A 27,979-nucleotide genomic window follows, 5' to 3' on the forward strand; every position below is an offset into this window, starting at 1 on the left:
CTTACCTCGAGCTTAAAAATCCTTATCGAGCCAGACTTGATAAAAAAAAAATGAGTTCAAACCGAGTTTCGAGCTTTAACTCGATAAACTGATAATCCATATTCTACCAACATGTACAATACTATATTAATAATTTTCTTAATATAACATTATTATACTCCGTTGTATTTTTCTTGGACAAGTTATGTAAATATTATGCTCTATTTGTCATTCAATTGATAGTTTAGACAATGGTATTAAACAATATATAAAAATCTCACAAATATACATTACTATCCTTAAAGTAACGAACTCGTGAGCTTTTGAGCCGAACACCATTGAGTTTGAGTTTAGTTCGTTTAGTTATCGAACCTTAAATTTAAGTTCAAGCTTGATTCATTTACAAACGAATCGAGGCTCGAGCCGAACTTTTATCGAACCGATTCCCAGCTGTTCACGAATCGATTCCGAAATGTTCATAAACAGTATTATTTGTGTCCACCCCTAGTTGTACCCAAACGAAAATGATTAGTTTTAGGTCATGAAAATTAGCTTAAACTTCGTACTTTGCTTAAACCACTCTTTGATTCTTAGTAATTACTTACATAATTAGGATAGCAAAAACCCTAGATCGATTTTTGTATTATTTCCCTCCTAAGAAACTCACATTGACGCAGCACACTACTTTTTCTTCCACTCATCTTCTCAACACCTTTGCTCTCAATTCTCCGCTGATAGTACTGGACACAAATTCAAGCTTCATGTCAACCTAGGTATGCGCGCCACTCTCTAGATTTTCTCTCTCCTCATTTTTCTCTTGAAAAATGTTCAAGTAGGTCGAGAATTTCCGATTGAGTTCATCCGATGCTGTAGAGTGTAGATTATCAAATTTGTCGGTAGAAAACTTGTTTTGATTGCAGATCTCGACGTATTGTTAATTGTTTCATGTTTTTTGGCGTCGATTAGTTCATACATTTGCATTTCACTGATTCTAAGTTAATTTGGGATGATTAATTGCATTTTACTGTAATCGGATTGCTAATTGATGCTGAAATCACTTTAGTTTAGTTTGGATACTGGAGGTGTTGTTAATTGTTTCATGTTTTTTGGCGTCGATTAATTCATACATTTGCATTTCACTGATTCTAAGTTAATTTGGGATGATTACTCGCATTTTGCTGTATTTGGATTGCTAATTGATGCTGAAATCACTTTAGTTTAGTTTGGATACTGGTGGTATTGTTAATTGTTTCATGTTTACTAGCATCGGTTAATTCATACATTGCGTTTCACTGATTCTCAGCTAATTTGGGATGATTAATCAGTTTACGGTAATCGGATTGCTAATTAATGCTGAAATCAGTTTAGTTTAGTTTGGATACTGGAGTTATTGTTAATTGTTTCATGTTTTCTAGCATCGATTAATTCATACATTGCATTTCACTGATTCTAAGCTAATTTGGGATGATTACTCGCAGTTTACTGTAATCGGATTGCTAATTAATGCTGAAATCAATTTAGTCTTTCGTTTGGAGACAGGAGGTATTGTTAATTGTTAAATTTTGGCTGTTTTTTGTGCAGTTTTTTTCCAGTGGTGAAGATACTGGAGCGAAATGGATCAGGTTTGTTGTAATTTGATGCTGATTATTATGATTTTTTGATAATTTGTGGAGGTTTTTGTATGAATTGTGAATTGATGTTAATGTGGACAGTATGAGAAAGTGGAGAAGATAGGGGAAGGAACCTATGGAGTGGTTTATAAGGCGCGGGACAGGGTTACGAACGAGACTATTGCTTTGAAGAAAATCCGGTTGGAGCAGGAGGATGAGGGAGTGCCGAGCACGGCGATCAGAGAAATCTCGCTCTTGAAGGAGATGCAGCATGGCAACATTGTCAGGTATAGATTTGTCGCTGTATCATTTATGCAACTCTTACTTAACTGTTCACGCAGATGTTGAAGTAGTTGAATTTCGGTATGTTGTGCTCTTGTGCTGCTTCTAGCTACGAGCCCCGTGCTTTTTGTTTAGTTTTAAGATGTGGAAGAGTATGTTTATCCCAGTTAATTGATACGCATATGCAACTTTGGTGACAGTTAAGAGATTACCAGATTCATGTAAAGATTCATGCCGACTGGGATATACCAACTGTAATCTTGTTTGCTTCAATCACTTTCAATCACCAATATTGACTTACAATCTCATATGTCAATCAAATGCCACATAACCTAACTAATCCGTCTCACTTCCATGTCATGAAACTTAAATCTGATTCCCTTGGCTTAGCAAAGGTAAAGCTCACTCTATTCATCTTCAATTTTCTCACAGCCTACACTGGAATAAACAAATAGCTAAGAAAACGTTGGGTATGAATGTAAAGAGTACCAGATTCATGCCAGCTGGGATGTACCAAGTGTAATCTACATTAGCTCATCTTGTCCTATCACGATACAACTGGTTCTTCCAGCATGATGTTAATATTAACATCATCCATTCATCCCTAACGGTGCATGTTTCATCTGTTCCATCACAGGTCCTAATCCGGTGACTAATTTTGAGTTTTGGTTGATGTCGTATGTAGAATAAAGAGCATAGTTTGATTTTTATTTGTTGTACGTTCGTTTTTATTTGATTGCGGCATGGGTCTATCCAGTAACTGGTGAAAATTGGTGAAATTGGACAGGTTACAGGATGTGGTGCACAGTGAGAAGCGCCTATATCTTGTTTTTGAGTATTTGGACCTTGATTTGAAGAAACACATGGATTCGTGCCCTGATTTTGCAAAGGATCCACGCATGATAAAAGTAAGATATTTTGACTGGTTGGAAATTTCTGAATACAGTGCTCGCTTTAGTTAGTTTTATTTTTGCCTGGCTGCTTACTTATTCATTAGACTTTTGTTCCATCAATTCTGGGGAAATGGGAATGGTCTTTGTCCATTATTTGTTTTGTTTCTCTGACAAGATAACTTATCCTTTCGCCTGTTGCTTTACTTGCAAATCTCCCTTTGTTTTGTATTTGATCTCTTAAGAGTAAGATGTCATGTTTTCTGTTTTCAACTTTTCATACCTCTATTATGGGTATATGGGATGCGTGTGAGCAGTGTTACCTAATTCTCTAATCACCTCACGAACCGTGAACCAAAAAAGCGAATTTTAACATGAAAATGGTACAATTTAGGTCTAATTTAGCAAATTAGGTAGAGAATTGCGTGCCCAGTCTCATACTAGCGAATCAGGTAACAGTGTGTGTGAGACAAGGTTTCTCTATTGGGTTAGCAACATTACTTAACATTTTTCATGTGCTAGAGTGTTGCATCGAATTCTTTTCTGCTTTCACTGACATGGGAAATTGCCTTTATTTTCTGCAGAGGTTTCTTTATCAAATTCTCCGTGGAATAGCGTATTGTCACTCACACAGGGTTTTGCACCGTGATCTGAAGCCGCAGAATTTGTTGATAGATCGCCAAACTAATGCACTAAAGCTTGCAGACTTTGGATTGGCGAGGGCCTTTGGTATTCCCGTGAGGACTTTTACACATGAGGTAGGGTAGGGCCAGAGTATGAGAATGCTGGATTCTCTGAACTTGTACTAGTTAGATTGACAAGCATTGGCAAGTACATTGTTCTGTCCTTATATCCATAGAGATCAGCATTAATAATTTTCACTTATTTAGTTATTTTTAAGTCTTTACACCAGCTGCATTAACTATGGGCTCAGTGTAGATAGATATAATTTCCCATCTTAAACAGCTTAGGCTCCTCTCAACTCTCAACGTGCATAGCTACTTATACAAAATCAATATTTTGTGGTTTATATTTATTCAAGTCACTTGTTGACAACAAACTCGCCCAACATCAATCCCTTTAAAAAGAAGGCCTATTAGGGGTAGAAAAATATTTGTGAATACGTGAAGGAGGGATGTTTTTTGTCCTTTTCTTATGGGTGGGGGCCAATATACTGTTAGCTCTTCCCATTCTCAACTCCAGTCATGAGCTAACTAAGTGATGACTAACATGCATTCATGCTGTTGGCTGTTGCTGGCGAGATGGAATATGGATGCTTTGCAAATTGTGATTGGTTGAACTGTCTTCATGTCAGTTTAAATGTTTAGTGGTTCTCTCTAGGTGGTGACATTGTGGTACAGAGCTCCTGAAATATTGCTCGGATCTCGTCATTACTCTACTCCTGTGGATGTTTGGTCTGTGGGTTGTATCTTTGCTGAGATGGTGAATCAGAAGCCATTATTCCCTGGAGATTCCGAGATTGATGAACTTTTCAAGATATTCAGGTCTCCTTTTTTCCTCCGCTTGCAATAGTAATATTTTATATGTACAAACAATGTCCGCATTGATGCTATATCATGACTTGCATTTGTTGGAAGTTGTAATTATTTTCTTTTGGAGATGTTATCAGCTTGCTTCATTTGATTACGAGTAATCACCTAAAATTATGGCAATCTTTCTTCTATTATAATCCATCTCGATGCCAAGGCAGAAACGTTTTCACTTTAACCCGTTGACACCTCTGTTTTTGATGTCTTTTGTTGTCTCCTTTATCTTTTCTTATAGCACTGGGATTTCGTGCTTTAATATGACACTGTTTCTGTACACAGGACCTTGGGTACACCAACTGAGGAGACATGGCCTGGGGTGACCTCCCTTCCTGATTTCAAATCTTCATTTCCTAAATGGATCTCCAAGGTTTTGCCTACTTTTTGTTTCTTAGCTTTTCTTTTTTCAGCTTGTCTGCTATTACTTCTGTTAGGAGTTACTCTTTTTTTTTTTTTTTTTTTTTTTTTTTTTTTTGTGTTGTAGGATTTGTCAGATATAGTACCAAATCTTGATCCAGCTGGTATTGATCTTTTATATGTAAGTACATTTATATCGTTCTCTACTTTGTTGAATTAAATTTCATTTTTTTCAGTACTAGGACCACTTTTCACTGCTGAGTAGTGACTTAATGCATAAACTTGGTTTACTTCAGATAATTGTTTTCCCTACTCTATGGTCCATGAGAATGGAACACATACTTTGTTGAGCAATTCCAATTGTTTTCCCAATTTTGTTTTCTTTTACTCTCTTGTTTGAACATTCATATTGTAGGATTTGCTCCATTAACCTCAAACCTGTTTCTATCAAGGGATATATTGTTGTACCTCCTATAAGCCTAGCCTTACTAGTTTCTATCAATTCTGGAAGAGAGTTTTTCACGTCTTTGTGTCTTCAAGAGTGTGTTAACACATTTGCTTGCCTCGTGTATACAAGTTTGAGATCTCTTCTTGTAACAAAATACCCGAGTTGGTGATAAACTTAGTTTCTATTCCTTGGTTTATCTTTGCAAGGCCCCACGTCGCCCCCTATCCATCCCCGTGAGGACGGAGTTCTTTGCCCCACCCCAAATAAACAAACTGTTCACCTTTATTGGCGCTACAAAGCTCCAGCCTCACCCTACCTCTTGAATCTTGAAATTGTACCTCTTAGTATATCCGGAACACCAAAAATCAAAAAACTCGGAAACATTTCTCTAGTTAGTAAAGAAAATTAATAGGGAGAGGAGAATGTTTTGTAGTTTCTCCGTCATTCTGAGGCTGCACTCTTACTGGGGGGGTTGGAAGTTGAAGAAATAACCTCTTGGTCTTATGTACTTCCTTCGTTTTTTTACTTGCACCATTTTCCTTTTATGGAAGTTGCATATTAGTTGCACCATTTCTTTTCATGGTATGTTTTCACACTAAATACCCACTTTACCATTACATTTACCATTACTCCCTCTCTTTTGTTTGTTTATCATATGACCAATTTTGACATCTATAATTTTTCTTAATCTTTGTGCCCAACCCAAATGGTGCAAGTAAAAAATAACGGAGGAAGTATCTGTTTTCAGGTTCAATTGATCCATTTTATTTTAAATAGGACAGGAATGTTATTATTCTTTGCATTGTTAATATTTGCATTATTTGAGGCATTGCTTTTGCTGTGAGAACTAGCTAACTTAAATAACAGTCATAAGATTGCTTTTGGTATGTTCACACACTAAATACCTACTTTACCCTTACTCACATTTTACATTTACCATTGTTACCTAACCTTTTCCCTGTCTTTTGTTCGTTATCATATGGGCAACTCTGATATTTACAATTTTTCTTAATCTTTGTGCCCAACCGAAAATGGTGCAAGTAAAAAAACAGAGGAAATATCTGTTTTCTTGTTCAGTTGATCCATTTTATTTTACATAGGGAACGAATGTTATTATCCTTTGCATTTTTTTTTATATTGCATTCTTCGAGGCATTGCTTTTGCTGTGATAACTAGCTAAACTTAAATAACAGTCATAAGAATCAAAGTATTTGCAACAGGTCCCTTTCTTAATACTTTTTGGTATTTTATTCCAGAAAATCCTTTGCTCGGATCCGAGCAAAAGAAATAACCTTCATCTGCTCTCATTTCCTCGTGGTCTTATGTACTCCTGCGTTTTTTTTTCACTTGCACCATTTTCCTTTTCTAGATATTGCATATTAGTTGCACCATTTCTTTTTTTTTATTATGGTATGATTTCACATACTTTTTGGTGCATTCACACACTAAATACCCACTTTACCCTTATTCACATTTTACATTTACCATTGTTACCTAACCTTTTTCCCTCTCTTTTGTTTGTTATCATATGGGCAACTTTGATATTTACAATTTTTCTTATCTTTGTGCCCAACCCGATGCAAGTAAAAAGAACCCGGAGGAGGTGTTTGTTTTCTGGTTCAGTTGATCCATTTTATTTTTAATAGGAAAGGAATGTTATTATTTTTCTTTGCATTTTTAATATTTGCATTATTTGAGGCATTGCTTTGCTGTGAGAATTCTGAGAACTAGCTTACTTACTTAAATACCAGTCATAAAGTTAAAAGGATGTCACTTTCTTATATATTTGGTATTTTGTTACAGAAAATGCTTTGCTTGGATCCGAGCAAAAGAATTACAGCAAGGAGTGCTCTAGAACATGAATACTTCAAGGACATTGGTTTTGTACCCTGATTTGAAGTCGAAGTCGAAGTCGCCTTCTTCTAGGGTTTATGTCGTGTGAATATTGGAAGTTAAGGAAGAAGAAAAAAACTGTTGATTTTATGTTATTTATTCGCGGGTGAAAAATGAGTGCTACTATTGTTGTAGATCTTTATGTCAAGCTATGCTTTTCATTGGTCTTTTTTTTACCAGGACTTCATATCGTGTAAAATTGACTGTTTCTGCATTTGGGATTGAGGACTTGTGCAAGCCCCATTGTTATATGCAAATTATCCCCGTCTTCCATATATTCTACAAAAGATGGCTGTGGGTTGGGCCGGCCCGAAGTCCGACCTGACTCTGTACGAAAAAAGCCTGGCCTGGTCCGACCATGAAAAAAAGCCGGACCGGCACGGGCACGAAGTTGTGGGTCGGGTCTGAGCCTTAATTTTTTTGGAAAAAACACGACAAGTCATTACTCGGCCCGGCACGGTGCGAAAAAGCACGCTAAATTTAGTAAAACTAGCCTTAGGCACGACGTCGGCCTGGCCCGACATGAAAGCCCGTGGACTTGGGCTAGGCCTGGTCCTTGTTTTGAACTTTTCGGACCGTCCTGTCCTGATACAATGTGGGTCTGTCATGGGCCCGACCCACGGCATGTGGTCTTGGCACGAAGCCCGACCAGGCCCATAACCATCTTTATATTCTACATTCGTTTCGAAATAACAGAGAAACTTTGACTTTTGACACTATTCACAAATTTCAATTTGACTATCATTTGTGATTTAAGAGTTAGGAAAAAAGTATAGTCGTGTCACTCGTGTGAGGTCTTGTTTGATTTGTCGCTCCCTCCGTTTCGAAATAATGGGGACATTTTACCTTTTTACACTCGCCAATGTAATTGTCTGGACATTAATATCACTAAATTTGTATTTGTAAAAATTATAAAAAGTTGATATTTCGAAAGTACATATCGAGACGAATCAATAAAATCATACACGACTATATTTTTCCTTACCTACAGATCACAAAAAAAAAAAAATCAAATTGAAATTTATGAATAATGTCAAAAGTCAAGTGTCCTATTATTTCGAAACGGAGGTAGTAACTCGTAAATTGCTTGGATGCGACTAATACAGAGTGGACACCGTACAGCAAGAAGCTGGCATTTTGGCTAGGGCATGATGAATGAGACCGCAGATTTTTGGATTTTGTTAAATTTTTGTTTTTTCATTTACATCGTGTTTATTAATTGTTCAATCTAGATTGAGATTTTTTTATTCACTTTATCGTTACAAATACTTTAATTACAATGTTTTTCTTAGAAGGTTAACCTAAAATAATATAAAGTTTGCTAATATATTATTCTTAAGAAGGTTTAACAAGTTATGAAGTAATTTGAAAGAGAAGCCAATAGTACCATATGTCCATATGCATCCACATCCTCTAGTCTCGATTGACTATGCTTGACTATTACACTGAGTAGGGTGCTAACGAGTCGAATCGAGCTGAGATCATCGAGCTCGAATTTCTTGGGATCGGCTTGAACTCGCCGAGCATGGAAAATTAAGCTCGACCTCGAGCTCAAAACATTAGAATTGAGTTGGTTTGGCTCAAAGCTTGATAAGCTCGGTTGAGGCTCGATAAACTCAGTTGAGACTCGACAGCCTCGTTCATCAAATGTTTAATTAAGAAACATGTTTATTAAAAAAAATGTTTTATAAGTTCAAAATAAGGATATTCACTCTTTTACAACCTAAAAAAACACCAATTTAATTTTACAACCTACGAATTCAAAAGTTTTGATTTTACCGCCTAAAAGAATATGGATTTTACTACCTTTTAACGGAAAAATTTGACAGAATTGCTTTTTGGGCTTGGGCCACTATAACGGGATAATTTACGGTTTGCTTGTAAATTGTCCTGGTTTCACATCAATAATCTTGCTTATTTTACATATGTAAGGAACTAAGGACTAAACACTTGACCAGAACAAAGCCACACAAAATCAACCCAAATTACTGGTCCCGAAAATCCCTAATCCCGAAAATCCCGAATTGTCTTTCTACTTTGATTGGTGACCATGACGATCTCCTACGACGATTCATGTTAGCCAGACCCCAAAACGTTTTGGGACTAAGGCTTTGTTGTTGTTGTTGTTGTTGTACCTTTCCACCAGCTAATTGATATTATGACAGTTCGGTTATGATACGTTCGCACTTGTCTTCCAAGATCTTCACAGCTTCAGTAAATAGCACCTCAGGAGGCAATGCTCCGGTTGATTCAACAGTGACTGGGAACCATAACAACAAATAAGGTTAATTCCCAAACCATAATGACAATGTACAAACTTCAAGGCATTGAATCTAGGTTCGTTTGGTTTGGCGGAAACCATTATCAATGACAAATATGATTTTCCATGAAAAAACTCAATTCCAAATTAGTTTTCTTTTGTTTGGTTCTTTACAAGAAAATTCATAAAGAAAAGGGAAATGCGGAATAGATAGGTGAGGATTGATGGGAAGAGAGAAGAGGGAGGTGAAGAGGAAAACTGATTTCCCTTTATTTCAAATGGAAAATGTTTTACACCCTTGCTATAACAATTAACAAACGTAAAATGATTTTAGAAGGGGAAAAAAACATTTTTCAGGAAAACGTCTTACACCAAACCAAACCAAACACTCCCCTAAAGTAAAAGGATCCAGTACATCCACACAAGAGATATGACAACATATAATGTAAAGAAACCTACCACAGTGACAAGTATGCAATTCTTTAGTAGAGTAAAATATACAGTTGCCCACGCGATGTGAACTTTCTTTGAACTTTTCATATCGTATATTCTCAAGCTAAAACAGTACCCCTCGAAAAAACACTTCAACGAGAAGTAAAAGACACAAAGAGTCAAAGATGAAACCTTTGGCTCCAACTAGACCTGATCAAAAGGCAGGCCGGGCCGGTTTTGGGCCGGGTCGAGGGAATAAAAATCTGTCATTATGTCGGAACGGGTCGTGCCAAGCTTCGGGCCAATTTTGTGTGCACAAAACCCGCTATTTCGGGCCAAAATTAGCGGTCATTTTGGGCCGGGTCAAACTTACAACTAAAAAGGTTGTTTTACGTTGACCAAAGCCCGCAATTTTTTAACAGCTTGGGTCGGGCCGGGCCCATGATGATCTGCTCTAGCTCCAACTATATACGGAGTGGAGTACAAGATTTTTCGGTACACAAAGGAAGTTACTGAATGAAGATGCATTAGAAAAATAACAGGAAGCAACTTTTTCAAAGCACATAAACATTTTATAATTGGATGAGCAAAACTTACATATAAAATGATCTTTCTTCCGTCGCAGAGCAATCTTTTCGTCCCATCCTTCCTCTCGAATGCATTCTCTGCAAAGGGTGCAGGCCCTTGGTCGTGGGGCTGTTGCTTTTTTACCTGTTCAGGCACAAGTTTCGATAAAGAAGCAACAAAAGGTATGTACTTTCAAAGTTTCCAAGTAAAAAAGCAAAAATCATAGACCTGATCAAGATCAGACCGGCCCGAAATTTGTCGGGTTTGGGTTTTCGGGCCAGGTCCAATTTTTTTATAAAAATGACGGGTTTGGAAAACGTAAAAACTACATATTTTTTGTTAAAATTTTGGCCCGGCCCGGCAATCCCAATGTTTAGGCCCGAAATAGCGGGGTTGGGCATGGAAAACCGGCCCGGATTTTGACCCGGCCCGAGATAAGGGTTGATTTTTAAAGCTTTGACCCGGCCCGAACCCGGCCTGCCTTTTGATCATGTCTAGAAAATCATCACAGTTAATGTGCAGTGATTTAAAATGAAGAGCACAATACCAGTTGGAGTGTCTTCTATGTCAAAAACATTCGCTGGACATTTTGCAACCAGTTTTTCTGCTTCCTCGTCACAAATATCTTGCAAGAGAACAACCTATACATAAAAAATAAACGTATAAGCATATTCACATAGGAAAACCCCCATCGGGAGGGGGGGGTCCACGTAGCGGTGTAGCCATTGTTTACCTCAGGAAGCATCCGGTACCAAGCAGTGGCAACTGGAGACCACTTTGCGTGTTCTTTGCCAACACCTTTAACAGCATGTGCTTCAAGTTCGATTTCCTGCACAGATGACATGAATGCCGTTTGTTGATATTTAACTTCAAAACTTTGCAAAGGAGTTTAACAAAGGAAAAAAAACATAAGCCCAGAGATACAAGGCACGTGAATCACTCAATCAGAGAACTTCCATCTATCATTATACAACCCTAGTAATTTTAAGTATCAAGCTTCTAAACTTGATGATAAAAATAGACGGTTAAACAAATATGTAAAAAGAAAAACACATGAAATTTACCTGCCCTGGCCCAATTCTAGCAATAGTGATATCAGGATGCTTAGGATGAATTGGATTTTCAGATAGTTCAGGTTGCGTTTCTTGGCTAGACTTAAAATTAGTATAAGTTCTGGGTGTTGTAGTTGAACTTGACACTTTATTTTCTATCTCCAACAAGAACATACTCCCATTTGGCAGCCACTTTAGTTCTTCTGACTTGACTGCAACAAAATGATAGCAATTATTATTCAAACGCACCATAAGCAAGTGAAACAATGGAGGTGAACATGCCAAGGGAATGAAGTGAAGTTGTACCTGAACGCCGTGGTTCACCTCGGTTACACTGAGCATGAAGTCCAAAAACAATGGTATTTTTCTCATTTGGTTCATCCTTTTCTAATAAAAAGTAAAAATAATCCGTTAAAGCACAATCTTATTTGGTAAACTCATGTATCGGCGTCAAACACCAGTAGATCATACCTGACTTATAAGAAAACATCCTTGGATCAACTCTCAAGGGAATAAGCCCCAATCTGTGCGCAAGAACCTCATCTTGAACCACTGATGTATTTTTTGCTATAAAAACCTTCTCAAAGGCCATTGTCGGAACCTGAAACACGAGTTCAAAGCTAAATATGACTATTATTTATCCATACGTCCCATGATAGTAAATGTGACTATTATTTCCGAACTTAACGAATATACATTTCTGCAAATCCAAGGCCGTTTTTCTCAAAAACCCATTGGCTTACACTAAAATTAAAATCCACATAGAAAAATGCATAGAAAAGAAGTAAAAGTTGAATTCAAAACCAAATTAAATTCACAAAACAGATGAAATATGCATCAAACCAACATCAAAGTTATTTTACCTCGGAAATGAGAATTCGTCGAAAAGCATTAGCCAAAGCAGCATCAATACCAATCATATCAAATTCAATATCATCTTCACTAAGACGATTAACTACGACATTGAATTCCTTGAAAAAACTCTCCAAACTCGAATTATCAACGCCCATTGAAGCGTATGCTCCAGAGTATAGAACTGACTCAGTCTGAAATAAAAATTCACAAAAATAAAATAAAAATTCAAGCAAATGAAAAGACAATTAATCGCAGAAATTGAACGAAGAACGGGAGAGAGAAAGCACGTCATTAGGAGCATCGAGTTTGCAGGAGACACGAGTGCGCTTGAGCTCGAGGTGCTCTGGTAGTTTTGGCATCGTAGATTCTCCCCAAATTATTATCTGCGTATATTTAGCCGTCAGGTAGAGAGACAAGCACTCAAAATTGAAAATCAATTGACAAATTTTTCAACTCAATACAAGCCGTTCAAATTTTCTACCATTTTCCTCACCCCTACTCGGCTATTTACCAAGTGGGTCGGGTACCCGTGTTTATGTACGTAGTGAGTAGTAGGGGTGTTCATTATCGGGTACCCGCACTTGCGGGTAGTCAAAATGTTGCCCCGTGACCTGACCCGCCGCTTAACAGGTACCCGATTATAACGCGTCGGGTAAAAGGGTACTCGGTTTGTTTAACTCGTTATTTTTAATTTCGAAATTCAGCTCTTTTAACATTATCCATAATATTTGACGAACTCCCTGTATAGCATATAGCATATAACCGACTCCCTGTATACAACAATAAAAACTGCCATTTATATTTAACAAGTACTCAAGTTGACCGCCATATTTCTGAGATGCATGGCAGAAACAATTATAAGAGGGGCTACACCATCAATTTCAACAAACAAACAAGCAGCCCCAACTCACAAGTCCAACATTTTCATCTAAAGTTCAAATAAAAACAAATCCAAACATAGTTCTTGAGAGCTACGCATCCAATCTTGGCTACAAATAAGTGCTTCCACCATTTTAGAACTCAAAGAGGTACGAAAGTTATCTAGCACACGTCCTCCCGTACTAAAAGCAGACTCCGAAGCAACACTTTAAACCGGAATAACAAGAATATCACGAGCCATTGCCATAAGGATTGGATACGTCTTTCCTTTTTTTGGTCAGTAGTAAGACTAGGGATTAATTACTACGTCTTTGTACTCTTTTTGTACTCTTTTTCTTTAGGCAGTGTATTCAATAAGCATATTACTTCTTATTCAATAAACATAGTGTATACTGAGTAATATTTAGGGATGAAAGTACTAAAATAACACATATAATTATAAATTCTGATAAGACTAAGTTTGTATTCTCTTAAAACTACTCCTGTTATATATTCAAACTATGAATACTTGAATTTATAAAATAATAAACCAATGACTTTGAATTTTGACTCCTAAATCCTAATGATTCAGTTTATATGTACAATCATCAGTACAAAGAAAGTCCTTACAATCTGGAAACAATCATTATTATATAAAATTTAATGTCAAAATCCTATGTTAACATCATTTTATATGTACTCAACTTTCAAATTTCTGAGTTTTATCTGCTTTATTATGTTAAAATGTCAAAATATTTACAATTAAGCTACTCTATCAAATATTTAGCAACAAAGCACCAAATCACTAAATCAACAACTCAAAACCTAAAACTAATCTCAACGTCATTCGTTCGGATTTAGCATAGTTAAACCAAAACATTCATATTCATATATGACAACATCTTAATTGATTCCTTCTATTAATTTACTTATACGACTTAAAATTGCTGTACAAAATAACTCACCTTAAAGGATGTTACAGAAGGAATAGAGAAGAAGACAGGTACGGCGGAGGAGAGGCGGCGAGCCGGCGAGCGACACCGTTTGAGGAGGAGGTTGGCTCACTTGGCTGCCGTTTGAGAGTGGAAAAAACCTAATAATGAGTAAGAGTAAAGGAGTGTATACAGAGATTTCACCTTAACAAATTCTAACCGGGAATACGGGTACCCATTACTCCATTAGTGAGAAATCTTAACCCGTACCCGACCCCCGTACCCGCATCTTTTAACGGATGGGTAAAGATGTCTGTGGGTCGGGTCGGGTCGGGCTGGGTCGGGACCGTGTTGTATAGTGTCGGGCCGGGTCGGGCAGTTAAAAACAGGGCTCAACCCAACCCACGTGTTTTCGTGTCGGGTCTGCCCGTCGCTTAAGGCTAATTTTACTAAATTTAGCGTGCTTTGTTGAGTCGTGTCGTGCCTTGTCATGCTTTTTCCAAAAAATTAAGGCTCAGGTCCGGTCCATGGCCCACAACTTCGTGCCAGTGCCGGGCCGTGCTTTTTTCGTGTCGGCACAACCATCTTTAGGGATGGGTACCCGACCCTCAAATTCCAAATATTTTTATTAAAAACAACCGGATAATCTGAAGCGGCTTAGCGGGTCAGGTATTTTTTAACATCCCTACTCCCTAGTCCCTACTGTAGTGTAGGCTCACAAAGCCACCATTGTATCTTGCCAAAGAACAATAGTGGAATTTTTGGACCTTTGTGCGGGTTTAAATTATTCAATTTAATTACTAAAATTACCACTTGAGTTAGATTCAAACAGTCTCACATGGGAGGTTTTGTTAGATTCATTTCAAACGTTTTAAAACCTCAACGTATAAGTTTCAATCTATATAATATATTAAAAGGCGTTGTGAAAAATGTATATGTGCCACATAGTAATCTCCCCTTCACGCCACATCATCCACTCACCAAGTGTTATGCCATGTCATAGACAACCAAAACTATTGCAATGAGACTCGAACACAAGACCTCATGTGTAGAAGATAAGTTTCATTACCATCTTAACCAACCACCAATTGTGGTTTATATATTCACATTAATTTATAAATAAATGTTAACATAAGTCTTAACACAACTAAATTTTTACATGACATTTTATTTTCTTTGGACTATTTTGAAAAAAAGTAATGACAATTATAGCATTAAAACATGAAAAACATGTTGACGTAAATTATATATATATATATATATATATATATATATATATAATTTGGTGTTTAATAATTTGAAGCACTTAGTTCCACTAGAAAACAAATTATACAAATGGTAAAATGATCTAATTGAAAAATTACTTAGCATGATAAATGACGTAGTGTGTCTTTGTAATTGACGAACCTCATGGATGTTTTCACTTTATGAAATACATGTATTTTGGTCAAATATTGAGCTCAAGAAAAATCTAAAATCTTAAGTATTGAATGTAGCAACCGGGGCATCGCCCGGGTCACACACTAGTTTTATTACTAAAACGCTGCGTGTTCGGCAGTAGCGTTTGAGGTAGCGGGTATCATTTTGACCTAGTCAAGACGTTACATGTAAAATTTGTAAGCGGCCGGCAAGGTAGCGTTTTAGGTAGCGGTTAGCGGGAGAGGTATCGTTTGGTAACTTTTGTCAAACGTTAAAATGAGTAGCTTTTAAGGTTACGGGTAGCTTTTGACAAATTTATAATAAAGTTTAAAACAATATTCTACCTTTTATTTTATTTTATTTTAGGATATCAACCGCTATTTTTACCGAACACACGTATCAATTAGCCGCTACTTTGACAGCTAACTGTTACTCGCTACCATTCACCACTACCCGCTATTCGAACCGCTATTCGCTACTCAACCGCCGACCGTTACCCGCTACCGCTAGTTTTACCGAACAGGACCTTATAGGTTAATATTGAAAGCTTGTATACGAAAGGTCTCGTGTTCGAATCTATCATTCACCTTTGTAATTAAACTACTCCATAATTAAAAATAAAAAAACTAATTAAACTTCCATATAAAAAACCAGATGCTCATCATCATCGTCGTTTCAACTTCCAAGGAGAGAGAGAGAGATGGATTTAGCAAGCAAAGCGATGAACATAGTGAACAAATTGGTAAACAGCAACACATTCGTCAACATATGCTTAGTGGGTTCATTCACAGCTCTTGGAATCAGATCATTGAATCAAGAAAACCTAATTGCAGCCCTTGAATCAGAGAGACAAACTCTTTCCAACACCAACAAAGCTATGAAGAAATCAATTTGGGATTGGAAACAGAAGCTTTACGCTGAAGCTTCTTCCTCTGAAACCGCCATTGTTCCTCTTTCTCGGCTTAAAGCCATCTATGGCGAAGTTGTCACTGCCCCTTCTGGTAATTCCAGTCTTTTTTAATTTTAATTTTCTGGATTTTATTGTTTTTTTTTGCTGTGTTGGGTTGATTTGTTTGTTTGTTGGGGAATTGTGACTATTTGAAGTTGGGGTTTTGTGTGGATTGTGAAAGGGTTTATGGTATTTTTGTAGAATTTGTGAAAATGGAGATTTTTTGCGGAATCAAAAGATTGAAGTTGTTTGATCTTGTCAAGGGCTAGTAGCTGGATATTATTCTGTGTATTGTGTTGATTGAATTTTGAAAATTGAGAATGTTGAGGATCATGATTGTACTTTTTAGGGGAGATGGCGAGGCGAAGCGTTGATTATTGAGAAAAGTAGTGAGTAATGATGTAGCTGGTTTCCGAGTGGAGCTGTTAAATTAACTGTTGAACAAAAAAAAATGTTGGCTTTGCGCTCTATGCCTGCTGCTAGGTGTTACATTGGACCATGTAATAAGCCTCGAAACGATTTCTAGGGTTTTCGTGTGAAAAGGGGTGAGAATTTTGAATAATTTCTGAAATGAACTTAGATGTGCAGCCCGATTTTTAGGGGAGATGGCGAGGCAAAGGCTTGATTATTGAGTAATTTATTGAGTAAGCTAATGACTAATGATGTAGCTAGTTTCCGAGTGGAGCTGTTAAATTAACTGTTGAACAAAAATATGTTGGCTTTGAGCTCTATGCCTTCTGCTAGGTGTTATATTGGAGCATGTAAGTAGGCCTCAAAGGATTTCTAGGGTTTTCGTGTGAAAAAGGGGTGAGAATTCCAAATTAATTTCTGAAATGAACTTAGATGTGCAACCCGATTTAAGAGCTAACCTGATCAAATTCAACTCAAGTATTGATCAATAAAGCGTAATAGTCACTAACATAGTTTAGAAAGGAGGGTATTCCATGAGACTTTCTTACAGATGGAGACAAGAGACAGATCTTTCTTTGCATATCACCCAAACATAATGACGGTTTTATGGCTCAGCATATAACCAGAGTCAACTCCGTAGAGATGTACATCTTCATGTTTACACTAAGCTTATTTGCTAGAACAGAATGACCATGGCTGTGAGCATGGCCAGGTTGATCTGGTTTTTGTCCAACTTACTTCAAAATGCTCTACAGGGTCAGCTGTGGTATGCTAGAGTATGTCATATTTGGCCTATCCCGCCGTTTTCAGGCTTTCAGCCACTTGCAAGTTGCAAGTCTTCTTGTAGCCTTGATTGTCCGCCAAACCACTCAGCTGCCAGCCTGCCATATTCATAGCTACTAGGCTCATTTTCTAGGATGGTTGAGTCAAACTCCCCTAGGAGTTGCCTTTAGACACACCGCACTAGCCTAATAAACTATCCATGCCCACAAATGAATTTTCTTAAGTCTCCTCAAAAACTTCTTCACCATCCAAAAAAGATACTCACATTTATATATTTTGGAATTTGGAGACATATGATAATGTAAAGTTTATAGATCTGTGTTCTGATTCTGAAATTCTGTGAGGGACTAGATACTGCTGGAAAGGGGCTATAATGGTTTATAAATGATTCACCCTCCCGTTTGAACAACATGAATGAAAAGGCATCTAATATACACAACAGCTTCTTAGGATTTATTATGTCTCCTCAATGTGCTATGTGGTTCAGTCTACAATGTTCTACGGCAGTGGTGAGAAATATCCATTTTCACTTATTTATCCGCTTTCCGCTACAATGGGATAGGACCCAGCTTGTTTTCTTGGAAGTTTGTTTATCAGAATAGGCTTTTTTTTTTGTTGTGGCTTGAATTAGTGCATGCGCTGCATGGCAGTTGAAGGATTACTATATCCTGATTAGTGGATTCTAATGAAAGAATATTTGAACTCTACCCTAATACTCCGTATTTACTAGTGGATAAAATATAAATTGTTTTAATGTGAAATCTCAAGCATGGGAATACCAGATCACAATCCTATCATTTGGAGGAAGAGGGATACTTAAAGGGTCTGTCATCGAAAAATCTATAGCATGATGACTTTCGTTACGTATGACCTGAAGATTGAAGTTTCTAAAGTTTGTTTACAGTTTGGGGCATACAATATCAGTGGTTCACTAGTTCTACACTTCTACGTACATATTGACAACTAGAATTCTATTTGTATGAATTCAACTCCGCTGAAATAGGCTCTATCTGAATCAGAATTTTAGTGCAACATACTGAATAGAATTTTAATGCATTGTGTCAACATACTGAATCATAACTTTCAAGCTTAGTTATAACATACTGAATCAGAATTTTAGTGCATTGTGTTCCACATTTTAATTCTTGTGAACTAGCAGAGAATTCACTAGCTTGTTGACCGGTAGATATTCCTTTATTGTTTACCTCCGAAGTACGATGGTGCAGCATATTGCTCTTCCTTTTTAAGCCAAGAATTCGTTGAACTTCCACAACTTTATCGAAGATGGAATTTGATTTTATCACATCCAGAAAACAACTACTCTAGGTCTCTAGGTTACATGAAACTGACCCCATTTTGGACCACAGGCACGAGTCTTATGATACACTAGGGTAATAACTTAGAGAATTGATAACTTGAGAATGTTTGAGGAGAGCAAAAGGTTTTAAATGATAAGATCTCCCCTTGTTCAAGTTTATTGATTCGGGTATTACTTTGGCATCTAATATTTAATGTTTGCTGAACTAATTGTGTAGTTTCCATGGGTTCTAGGCTGCTAGTCCGTATATTGTCCTGTTTTAATTCTAAATTAAGAAGTAATATGTCCTTGAATGATTTTCTACATAATATTGGTGATAGATTTCACATTGTTCTTGTTTCATTGGTTATGCGGGAAGCGTAGAGGTAAAATACAGATTATCTTTTGGGTTAAGAACTGGTGCTGTGGCCATTTTCTACTGGTCATTTATCTCACCCATTTCTTTTAACAAACCTTATAAGCATCTGCAAGAAAGGTCATTTTGTGAGTGCTTGGTGCAGAATCATGCTTTTGTGGTTGACCAAGCCCGCCAAGGCATTTGTTGACTCTTAAGGATAATTGACTAATTGCAAGGATTTATCCATCTAGTTTTATGTAATGTAATATGAAGTTACTACCGGATTTTAGAGCACTGAATTTAGAAATTCATAATATAAGGCCGAACAATTTTGCTGTCATGGAATATTTTGTATACAATGCGCTATGGTGGCACCTGAGTGGAATTGTTGTTAATAATAGTCCCTCTATCTCAGGCCTTGTTCTTTTTACCTGATCTGGTCTGATGGTGTGGTGTTGGTCCGGTCTCTGTGAGTGTTTTTTGTTGTTTCTGATCTGATCTGATCTGATATGATTTTTCTGGTCTGATTTAATAAATAATAATAATAATGTGAAGAGAACAAAACCTAAATCTTGCGAGGCACAATGACCCAAGTTCATTGATGCACATTTTTAACAAGATGAACTACGAAAACAATAATGAGCCATTTCTTGATTTCTGCACTTCTGTATGTTTCGTTTCGTTCCCCTGTTAAAATTTCTGCTTATTTGATTTTGAATTGACTTCTTTCATCCAAACCTTTGCAGATGAGGAGAAAACTGCAGAATCATCGACTAAGCTTCTTATTTGATGTTGTCTTTGTAATGACAAATGCTACCTTAGTTTCAGGAGCGACATTTTGTTCTATAGAAGATTAGATATAGAAATCCTGTAATTGGTGCTGCCATGAATTTCTGAAGGGCTTGATACTTTGATATGAAAGGAAACTTGTATGCCAAAATAAGGAAATTTTGACAGATTACAATGGTGTTGTTGCCACAAGCTGGGCTAGACATGATCCTCAGCCATAAACAAACAAATAATTCTCTATATAAATCCAATTTAAGCTAATTACCGAAACCGATACGAGACCAACATGAAATTACTGAGAGAAAATATGAAGTTGACATGACACAACGTGAATAAAATTGAACACAATCCGCTTGGATCAATGTGTAATATTATGTAGTGCATAACTGCACATTACAATTATTTAATAAAAATGAATGAGAATAAAGACAAGCATGACACGACACGCTTGTCCGCTCTACTTGAGACTAATTTCTTTAGATTCTATAAGATTAATGCTATTAGATTAGAGCGTTTGATTTAGAGGTTTGTTGATACTCCGTAAGATAATACACTGCAATATCAATTTAAAAAATTTCGAACTGGTTGAATTTCAGATTAACTTTCAAACATAAAATTTATGTCAATTTATCCTTATAGATTTATGAGTTGGTAAAACTTATGTTAGGGACGCTTTTGTGATCAATTATCAATTTTGTTTACATGAGTACATTTGGTGATTTTCTTACACCGATAGGTCCGTCACCGGTCACCACCAGCACCACTCCTTCCTTTACCTCGCTCCATCTTTGAGACTTTCACTACAACTTTGTCATTTGATTACCATCGACATGTAAAAAGAGTGAAAAAAGCGCAAGACTAAACATGATAGTAATGACACTAATTCAAATAGATTAGACCTAAAATTTTTAAGATCATTTTTTAGCTCCTCTCAATTTCGAGTTATTAGGATTATCAAATCAATCCTTCTTCCATTTCAAATCACTTGTTATGTTTTGTTTTAAAGTTTTCCTCACTAGTTTTCATATAAAGTTAGGCCTCACACCTATCCACATACGTATTTATTTCTAATTTTTCTTTCCTCGTAAATGACATAAAAACAGAGCGAATAAATCGAAATAATAATATGTTGGACCGAACTTGTGATAATTATCCCCTAATTTTTTTTCTTGTGATTTAGAAAAAGATTAGTCCAAAATGTCCAATCCTAGCACTCTCATAAATGATATAAACTGATTTAAAATTTAGAAAGTCGCTCACACTCTTCCAAATTGGTCTAGAAGACTAGAACACAACCACCCAAGATCTTGCTCTAGCTTTCAAAAGAATCAACATCACTACATAGATTGTTCATAATATTCCGTACCATTTTTTGTTCATCCCGAATTAATTGCAAATGTAAAAAACAAGTGCACAAATTAGCAGTTCTTGAATTCCCAGATGATGAAGGTGCCACAGTGTCATCGAAGTTACTATTCCCAGAAATCACCGGCATTTATATCTCTGATTCTGCTCCTTCTCCCCATCTTTTCTCCTGATCTCTTCTCTCCCTTATCTCGCTCATACCCTTCTCTTTTCTCTGTAAGTTTCACTCTAATTCATCTCCAATTTTTGCTTTTTTGAGAAATTTGACATTTATTTACTCATTGATTATGTTAATTTTTTTGGGTATTTGGTAATTGTGGTGGTACATCAATTTGGTGTTGGATTCTTCGTTTAAGTAGTAAAGATTCTAGCTTGAACTTTTGTAGGTCGATGATGAAATTGATTGAAGTTGTTATTTTTGTTTTGAGAAATTTGACATTTGTCTACTCATTGATTATGGTTATTGCCACTATTTTACTGTTAATTTTTCTGGGTAGTTGGTAATTTTGGTGGGTACATCAATTTGATGCTGGATTATTCGTTTTGAATAGTAAAGATTCTACCTTGAACTTTGTGGGTTGATGATGAAATTGATTAAAGTTTACAAGTTCTTTTATTTAATAAATTAGCAAAATTATCTGATGGGAAATAATGCTATTATGTCTTATAGAACTATCTTTTTGATTTATAATGAAAGTATTTAGTGGGATTTTACTTTGAGTTTATATAATTTGGTTGAAGATGATTGTATTAGCATACTTTATAGGAGATGATGTTAAAAATAATGTTAGGAATCAGGATTCATATAGTTTTCCCCTCTGTTACATACATGGACTCTTCATTTTACCTCAAATACCCGTGCCGGATCCTCAACACTCGGACATAGATATGGACATTTTGACACATCATTTTAGACCAAAATCATGCATTTTTCCCCCAAAATAGCTGTTTAGGACACTTGGATACGTACCCGTGTCCGGTATGGGTATCCGAGTCCGGGTAACGTAGGTTTTCACCATTTATTGAAGTTGGAGGTATTGATGGAGTAAGTGATGGACACATCAAAGATTTATGGTTTTGGTGGGATTTTACTTTGAGTTTATATAATTTGGTTGAAGATGATTGTATTAGCATATACTTTATAGGAGATGATGTTAAAAATAATGTTAGGAATCAGGGTTCATATAGTTTTGCCCATTTATGAAGTTGGAGGTATTGATGGAGTAGTGATGGTCTGATGGACACATCAAAAAATTTGGTTTTAGTGGGATTTTACTTAGTTTATATAACTTGGTTGAAGATGATTGTATTAGCATATACTTTATTGGGAGATGATGTTAAAAATAATGTTAGGGATCATGATTCACATAGTTTGCCCATTTATTGAAGTTGAAGGTATTGATGGATAAATAGTGATGCATCAAAGATTTATGGTTTTTGGTGGTCTATGGTTTGACTGATGTGCATTTTCATGTGATGGATCATAATTCTATTGTTTTTAACTATTCTTTTCCAAATGTTAGGAATGGAACGCGCCCCAACCAAGACATATGCGTCTCTTGCAGGGTGCATTACAATGTAAAACTGTGAGTATGTGCTTATTAGCCATGAATCATTGTGATTTTCTCTTACCGTATGCAAATTGTAGTAGTAAACAATAGTTGTTTACTTGCTGAGTTGCTGGTTTTAATAAAACTCTTTGCGTTGTTTCAGCCGATTAGACAGCAGCTTGAGTTGTGGTCTCCTTTGCCCCACCAAGGATGGAAATCATGTCATGATTCTAAAAACACTCGTACGTACTAGAAACTATAATGTGTGTTATTGTTACACAGGGTTCAACGTAACTGTATTGTTCCTGATTTTTTTTTTGGCAGCATTGCCCGAGAAGTCGGGTGGTTATATCCAAGTGTTTCTTGATGGAGGATTAAACCAGCAGAGAATGGGGGTATTTTTTTTATTTTTCTTGACTTGCTCCTGGAGTATTAGCAATCATTTCTTCGGCTTTTTTCTTTTTCCTGTCACTAAATTGTGTTGGTGTCATGCTTGATTGATCCAGTTTGATGGTACTTCTTGTTTCAGATTTGTGATGCCGTTGCTGTTGCTAAAATTTTAAATGCAACTCTTGTAATCCCACATCTGGAAGTTAACACTGTATGGCAGGATGCAAGGTACCTCCTCACAAGATTGATTTTTTTAGTTTAAAACTTTTTTTTTTTTAGACATAGGCTTAATTTGCATAAATAAAAAATAGTTTACATATTACAGCATACTAACCTACTAGGGTCATTAGAACCCCTTACATAGATTACACAACAAACTTCCAACAAAATATTAGAAACAGACGGGATAGCATGTTCTTCATTTTCCGACCCTTGATTGCTGCCATAACTCTGTTTCCCACGCCTTACATAGGTCACCGAGCTAGAGCCATTTTTGCTATTAATCTCCTTATTGAAGATTGAATTGCAGCGTGTTTGGTAAACATTGAGAGAAACCTTTGAAAACCTGTGGCTAATATTGCTATATGTGTTTTGCAGTTCATTCACAGAAGTATTTGATTTGGATCACTTTATCAATAGCCTGAGTGATGAAATCTCCATAGTTACAGAGTTGCCTGTTGAATACTCTTGGAGCACTAGGGAGTACTATGCTACAGGTATACGAGAAACCCGAGTTAAGACTGCTCCTGTCCATGCTTCGGCTGAGTGGTATCTGGAAAATGTATTACCTGTATTGCTTAGGTAAGTTTCTCTTTCTCATGTTCTTATGTAATCCAAAACACCCGATGCACTATAGTTGAGTAAATAAATCGAGTCATTTTAGACTGAAATGATACAAACAGGCGGAGCAAAGGTGCTGGGGTGGAAATTCGGGTCAATGGGTCTGGTTCGTTCGGGTTTGGTTTCAGGTCGATTTCAGGTTGTGTCAAAAAATATTAGAAATATTGTAAAACTTAATATTACTACAAAAATGATACATGGGTCAAATTAGGTCGATTTCAGGTCATTCGGGTTCTGTTCAGGTCGGGTTTGGGTTTCCCTCATTAACTTCATGTCAGGTTCGATTTGGGTTATCGGGTCGGGTCAGGTCAGGGATTACCAACCCTAGTGCTGAGCTGTTTACTGACATATACAACTATTTAATGCTCTTCTCTTTAATACTACATGCCTTATGCTTTTCTTTTACTCTTTGCCCGAAACTTGCATTCTTTCATTTCTTTCTTTTAGGTTTTCTCTGATAATCTTGCATTCTTTCATTACCATTAACGAGCTCTTAGATTAAAATCTTCTTAAACTGTTGTAGGTATGGAGTTGCTGCGATTTCCCCTTTCTCCCACCGCTTGGCTTTTGACAACTTGCCTAAAAGCATTCAACAGCTTCGTTGCAAGGTCAACTTTGAAGCATTACTCTTTGTTCCTCATATAAGAGAATTGGGTGACACCCTTGTCAGCCGACTGCGCTCTTCTGGTGAATTTTCTCAACAGAGGGAAAAGTATGTTGTTTTGCATCTCCGGTTTGATAAAGTAAGATTCTCTCTAAGTTTTGTCCTTCTCACTATCCTGTTATATAATTGGCTTCTTGTAGCTTTGTGTTTTTCTTTCTCTTTTCTGAGATAAGGAATTCTACTAAGTATAAAGATTTAAGGGAAAATATACAAACTATAGTCCACGAATTTCACAACCGTTTAGACTTTAGACAACTCATTTCTAATTTTCTATTAGGAAAGCCATATCTCTCCATATTTACATTTACATGCTCTATTCTATCTTTTCACTTGCTAAAAACCACAATTTTCTGCCTCCTTATCTCTCGAAGTTAATTGGCCAACCTGTTGAATAGGTTTAGACCGGTTTAGAGATTCCATACCCGTTTTTCCAATATAACTAACCAATACACTGCCTAGAGTTGTCTACTTTAACACTTTTTTTTTTTGGGGAAAGGAATAGGAAAATTATCATTTAGTAAATCGTCATACGGCATCTACAACATAATTATCCTTAAACAACATATAATCTAAAACATCAATATGAAATTCTTCATCCAATTTACTAGTATGAACGCTTCGGAACTGCTTCTTTGATATGGTAGTATTCCAACCATAATCGTTTTTCGATGACTCAACAGTTTTAACTTTATGTCCCTGGATTTTATGTTTGAAACCCGTATTTTAAGTTAGGTTCACATTCTAGCACAATGTATTGTAACTTCTTGCTTGATCATTCGTTTCCGAACGGTTTTCTGAATAACGGTTGGCTTCCAATTATATTATCTCAGGATATGGCTGCACATTCAGCTTGTGATTTTGGTGGGGGGAGAGCTGAAAAACTGGCTCTTGCAAAATACCGTCAAGTCATCTGGCAAGGAAGAGTTATGAAAACTCAGTTTTCTAACGAGGAATTGAGAAACCAAGGACGTTGTCCTTTGACCCCGGAAGAGATTGGATTGTTGCTGTCAGCTTTAGGCTTCACTAATAACACTCGCCTTTACCTGGCTTCTCACAAGGTTTGTGTCATGACATCATAATTAACCCTTAATTATAATTAGAGCTGAATATTAGGCTGTTTGTTCAGGTACAATGGCGGATCTTCCCTTTGCCTTGTGTGGGCCCGCCACCCCCACCCCCCCCCCGGCGGAAAATCCCTTAGTTTTTTAGTTACGGCAATCCCCTAAAATTTGTGTATAATTGTTTATACTTTATACTATATTGCTTAACTCTTCTATTGTCCCCCCCTCGTAAAACTGTTTAAGATTCGCCACTGTTTAGGTAGGTATTATACAGTAATAAGTCTATTTCATTCAGGTATATGGTGGTGAAGCAAGAATATCAACTCTACGTAAGTTGTTTCCTCGTATAGAAGACAAAAGGAGTCTTGCAACTGCTGATGAGCGCGGAAAGGTCGAAGGCAAAGCTTCATTGTTAGCTGCAGTGGATTATTATGTGAGTATGCACAGTGATATTTTCATCTCTGCTTCACCAGGAAACATGCATAATGCAATGGTAAGTAACTCAATTGTCCACTTTAACCTCATAAGTCATATTCCCCATGTTTTTAAATGACTGTCATTTTTTATGTTGCTCAGACACGGTTTTAAGTATCATGTCTGACACCGATGTCGGAGGATCCAACATTTCACTCCAAAATTTTACAGACACGGCAACACGGTCAAAAGAGTGTCTTGACTAGTTCTTTTGACATGGTTATCATATAAAGTGTCTGAAAATTTCCCACCCGGTATTATTTTTAATGTTATAAAAACCCCGACGGGGAATTTCTTGGGAAAGGGAGCTCGAGCCGAAAAAAGTGATCCAAAAATGGATTTGACCTAAAGTTAAAAAAGAAAAAGAAGAGGAAGGCACTATGTTAACCTAACTTTTTAGTTTTATAGAGCTTTTTAGTCCGGATAACATCTGGTAAGACTAATTTATTCGCTGATGATGCTTATTTTCATCGTGGCTACCAAAAATTGAACTTTTTAATTCTTTTTTTTTCCGCTTCTCCTCCGATCACGAGACTTGATTTCATATCCTTTTCCAACATGGGTGTTGAACTTCCTCGGACACCTTCAGAGTGTCATGTCGTGTCGACACCCCAAGTCAACTAAGGTGTCGAAGTAACATAGGTCATTTTCCCTTTCTAAGTCGATCTTTGAATAAGTTTCTCTCAAAATATAACTACCGTTATTTTGTTACAATGTTACCTGATGTGAAATTTATCGTATTTACAGTTGGGACATCGAGCCTATCAGAATCTGAAGACTATAAGACCAAACATGGCACTTCTAGGCCAGCTTTTCCTGAATGAGAGTATAAGTTGGCCTGATTTTCAGAATGCTGTTGCAGCCGCGCATAAAAATAGGCAAGGACAAATTAGAGTGAGAAAGGAGCAGCAATCCATATATACTTACCCTGTTCCTGATTGTATGTGCCAAACCTAATGTAAGTAAGACTTGAGCATTTCCTGTCTCATTCTGTCATTCACTTTGTTCTTCCTCATTGATAGTTTAGCAATGAAAAAAAAGCTGAGTGTCATTTATCAAATCAGACTGTTTTTAGTGCATTTCTGAGTGATAGTTCATAGTACTCTGGAAAATGTCTGGGTCACTCTTTTTCGACATGACAGGTTATGTACAAACCATGCCAAGTCGGTGGAGTTGGTGGGGAACTCGTCTTGTGACTTGGAGGTCACACGGTCGAGCTCCATCAGCTGCGAAATGCTTGGGAGAGGCTCAAGCATGTACATGTGTACAATAATTGTTGTATGTCGGAGTAATAGTTAAGCGAGTGTCATTTATCAAATCAGTTTTATAATGTATTTTTGTATGATAGTTCATAGTACTTTGGAAATATCCAGGTCACTCCTCTTCAACATGACAGGTTATGTACGGAATACATTATCACAAATTTTTATTTAGAGGTGGTGCAACAAATATTGTACAGCGGAGTAAAAGTTAAGTAAAAATGTTTATAAGTTACCCACTTACCCCATTATAGTGTAAAAGTTATCTTTTTTTTTCTTTTTTTTTTAAAAAAATAAAACATAGGATCAAAGTGCAACTAAAAGAAAAGAAAACACTAATCAAGGCCCAAAGGATGGGAATGGGTCTCTAGGGGCCTGAACGAGGGCAACCCAAAGAAATTCTTCTTA

The 27,979-nt window shown here is 36.7% G+C and overlaps 4 protein-coding genes across 4 annotated transcripts; 3 read left to right on the forward strand and 1 right to left on the reverse strand.

The window, feature by feature from the left end:
- Positions 1-594: 594 nt before the first annotated feature.
- On the forward strand, positions 595-7,281 carry LOC110795436 (cell division control protein 2 homolog). The gene is made up of 9 exons (XM_022000478.2): positions 595-752; positions 1,561-1,601; positions 1,692-1,876; positions 2,659-2,779; positions 3,346-3,519; positions 4,103-4,266; positions 4,591-4,678; positions 4,793-4,846; positions 6,917-7,281. The coding sequence occupies exons 2-9, from the start codon at positions 1,593-1,595 to the stop codon at positions 7,004-7,006; spliced, it is 885 nt and encodes a 294-aa protein (XP_021856170.1). The 5' UTR covers positions 595-752; positions 1,561-1,592; the 3' UTR covers positions 7,007-7,281.
- Positions 7,282-8,656: 1,375 nt separating this feature from the next.
- On the reverse strand, positions 8,657-14,159 carry LOC110795358 (uncharacterized). The gene is made up of 10 exons (XM_022000390.2): positions 13,996-14,159; positions 12,460-12,555; positions 12,181-12,363; positions 11,789-11,918; positions 11,624-11,704; positions 11,330-11,529; positions 10,999-11,094; positions 10,813-10,906; positions 10,296-10,409; positions 8,657-9,266 (listed from the first exon to the last, which is right to left on the reverse strand). The coding sequence occupies exons 2-10, from the start codon at positions 12,529-12,531 to the stop codon at positions 9,163-9,165; spliced, it is 1,074 nt and encodes a 357-aa protein (XP_021856082.1). The 5' UTR covers positions 12,532-12,555; positions 13,996-14,159; the 3' UTR covers positions 8,657-9,162.
- Positions 14,160-16,034: 1,875 nt separating this feature from the next.
- Positions 16,035-20,143, forward strand: LOC110795272 (uncharacterized). Its single transcript, XM_022000306.2, has 2 exons — positions 16,035-16,382; positions 19,926-20,143. The coding sequence occupies exons 1-2, from the start codon at positions 16,082-16,084 to the stop codon at positions 19,967-19,969; spliced, it is 345 nt and encodes a 114-aa protein (XP_021855998.1). The 5' UTR covers positions 16,035-16,081; the 3' UTR covers positions 19,970-20,143.
- A 1,072-nt stretch (positions 20,144-21,215) lies between these two features.
- LOC110795182 (O-fucosyltransferase 31) lies at positions 21,216-27,761 on the forward strand. Its single transcript, XM_022000203.2, has 11 exons — positions 21,216-21,549; positions 22,857-22,919; positions 23,047-23,125; positions 23,208-23,278; positions 23,413-23,501; positions 23,871-24,074; positions 24,637-24,856; positions 25,608-25,835; positions 26,134-26,331; positions 27,060-27,270; positions 27,455-27,761. The coding sequence occupies exons 1-10, from the start codon at positions 21,409-21,411 to the stop codon at positions 27,267-27,269; spliced, it is 1,503 nt and encodes a 500-aa protein (XP_021855895.1). The 5' UTR covers positions 21,216-21,408; the 3' UTR covers position 27,270; positions 27,455-27,761.
- Positions 27,762-27,979: the final 218 nt, after the last annotated feature.

This window comes from Spinacia oleracea, chromosome 2, assembly GCF_020520425.1.
Source record: "Spinacia oleracea cultivar Varoflay chromosome 2, BTI_SOV_V1, whole genome shotgun sequence".
NCBI classification, from domain to species: Eukaryota; Viridiplantae; Streptophyta; class Magnoliopsida; order Caryophyllales; family Amaranthaceae; genus Spinacia; species Spinacia oleracea.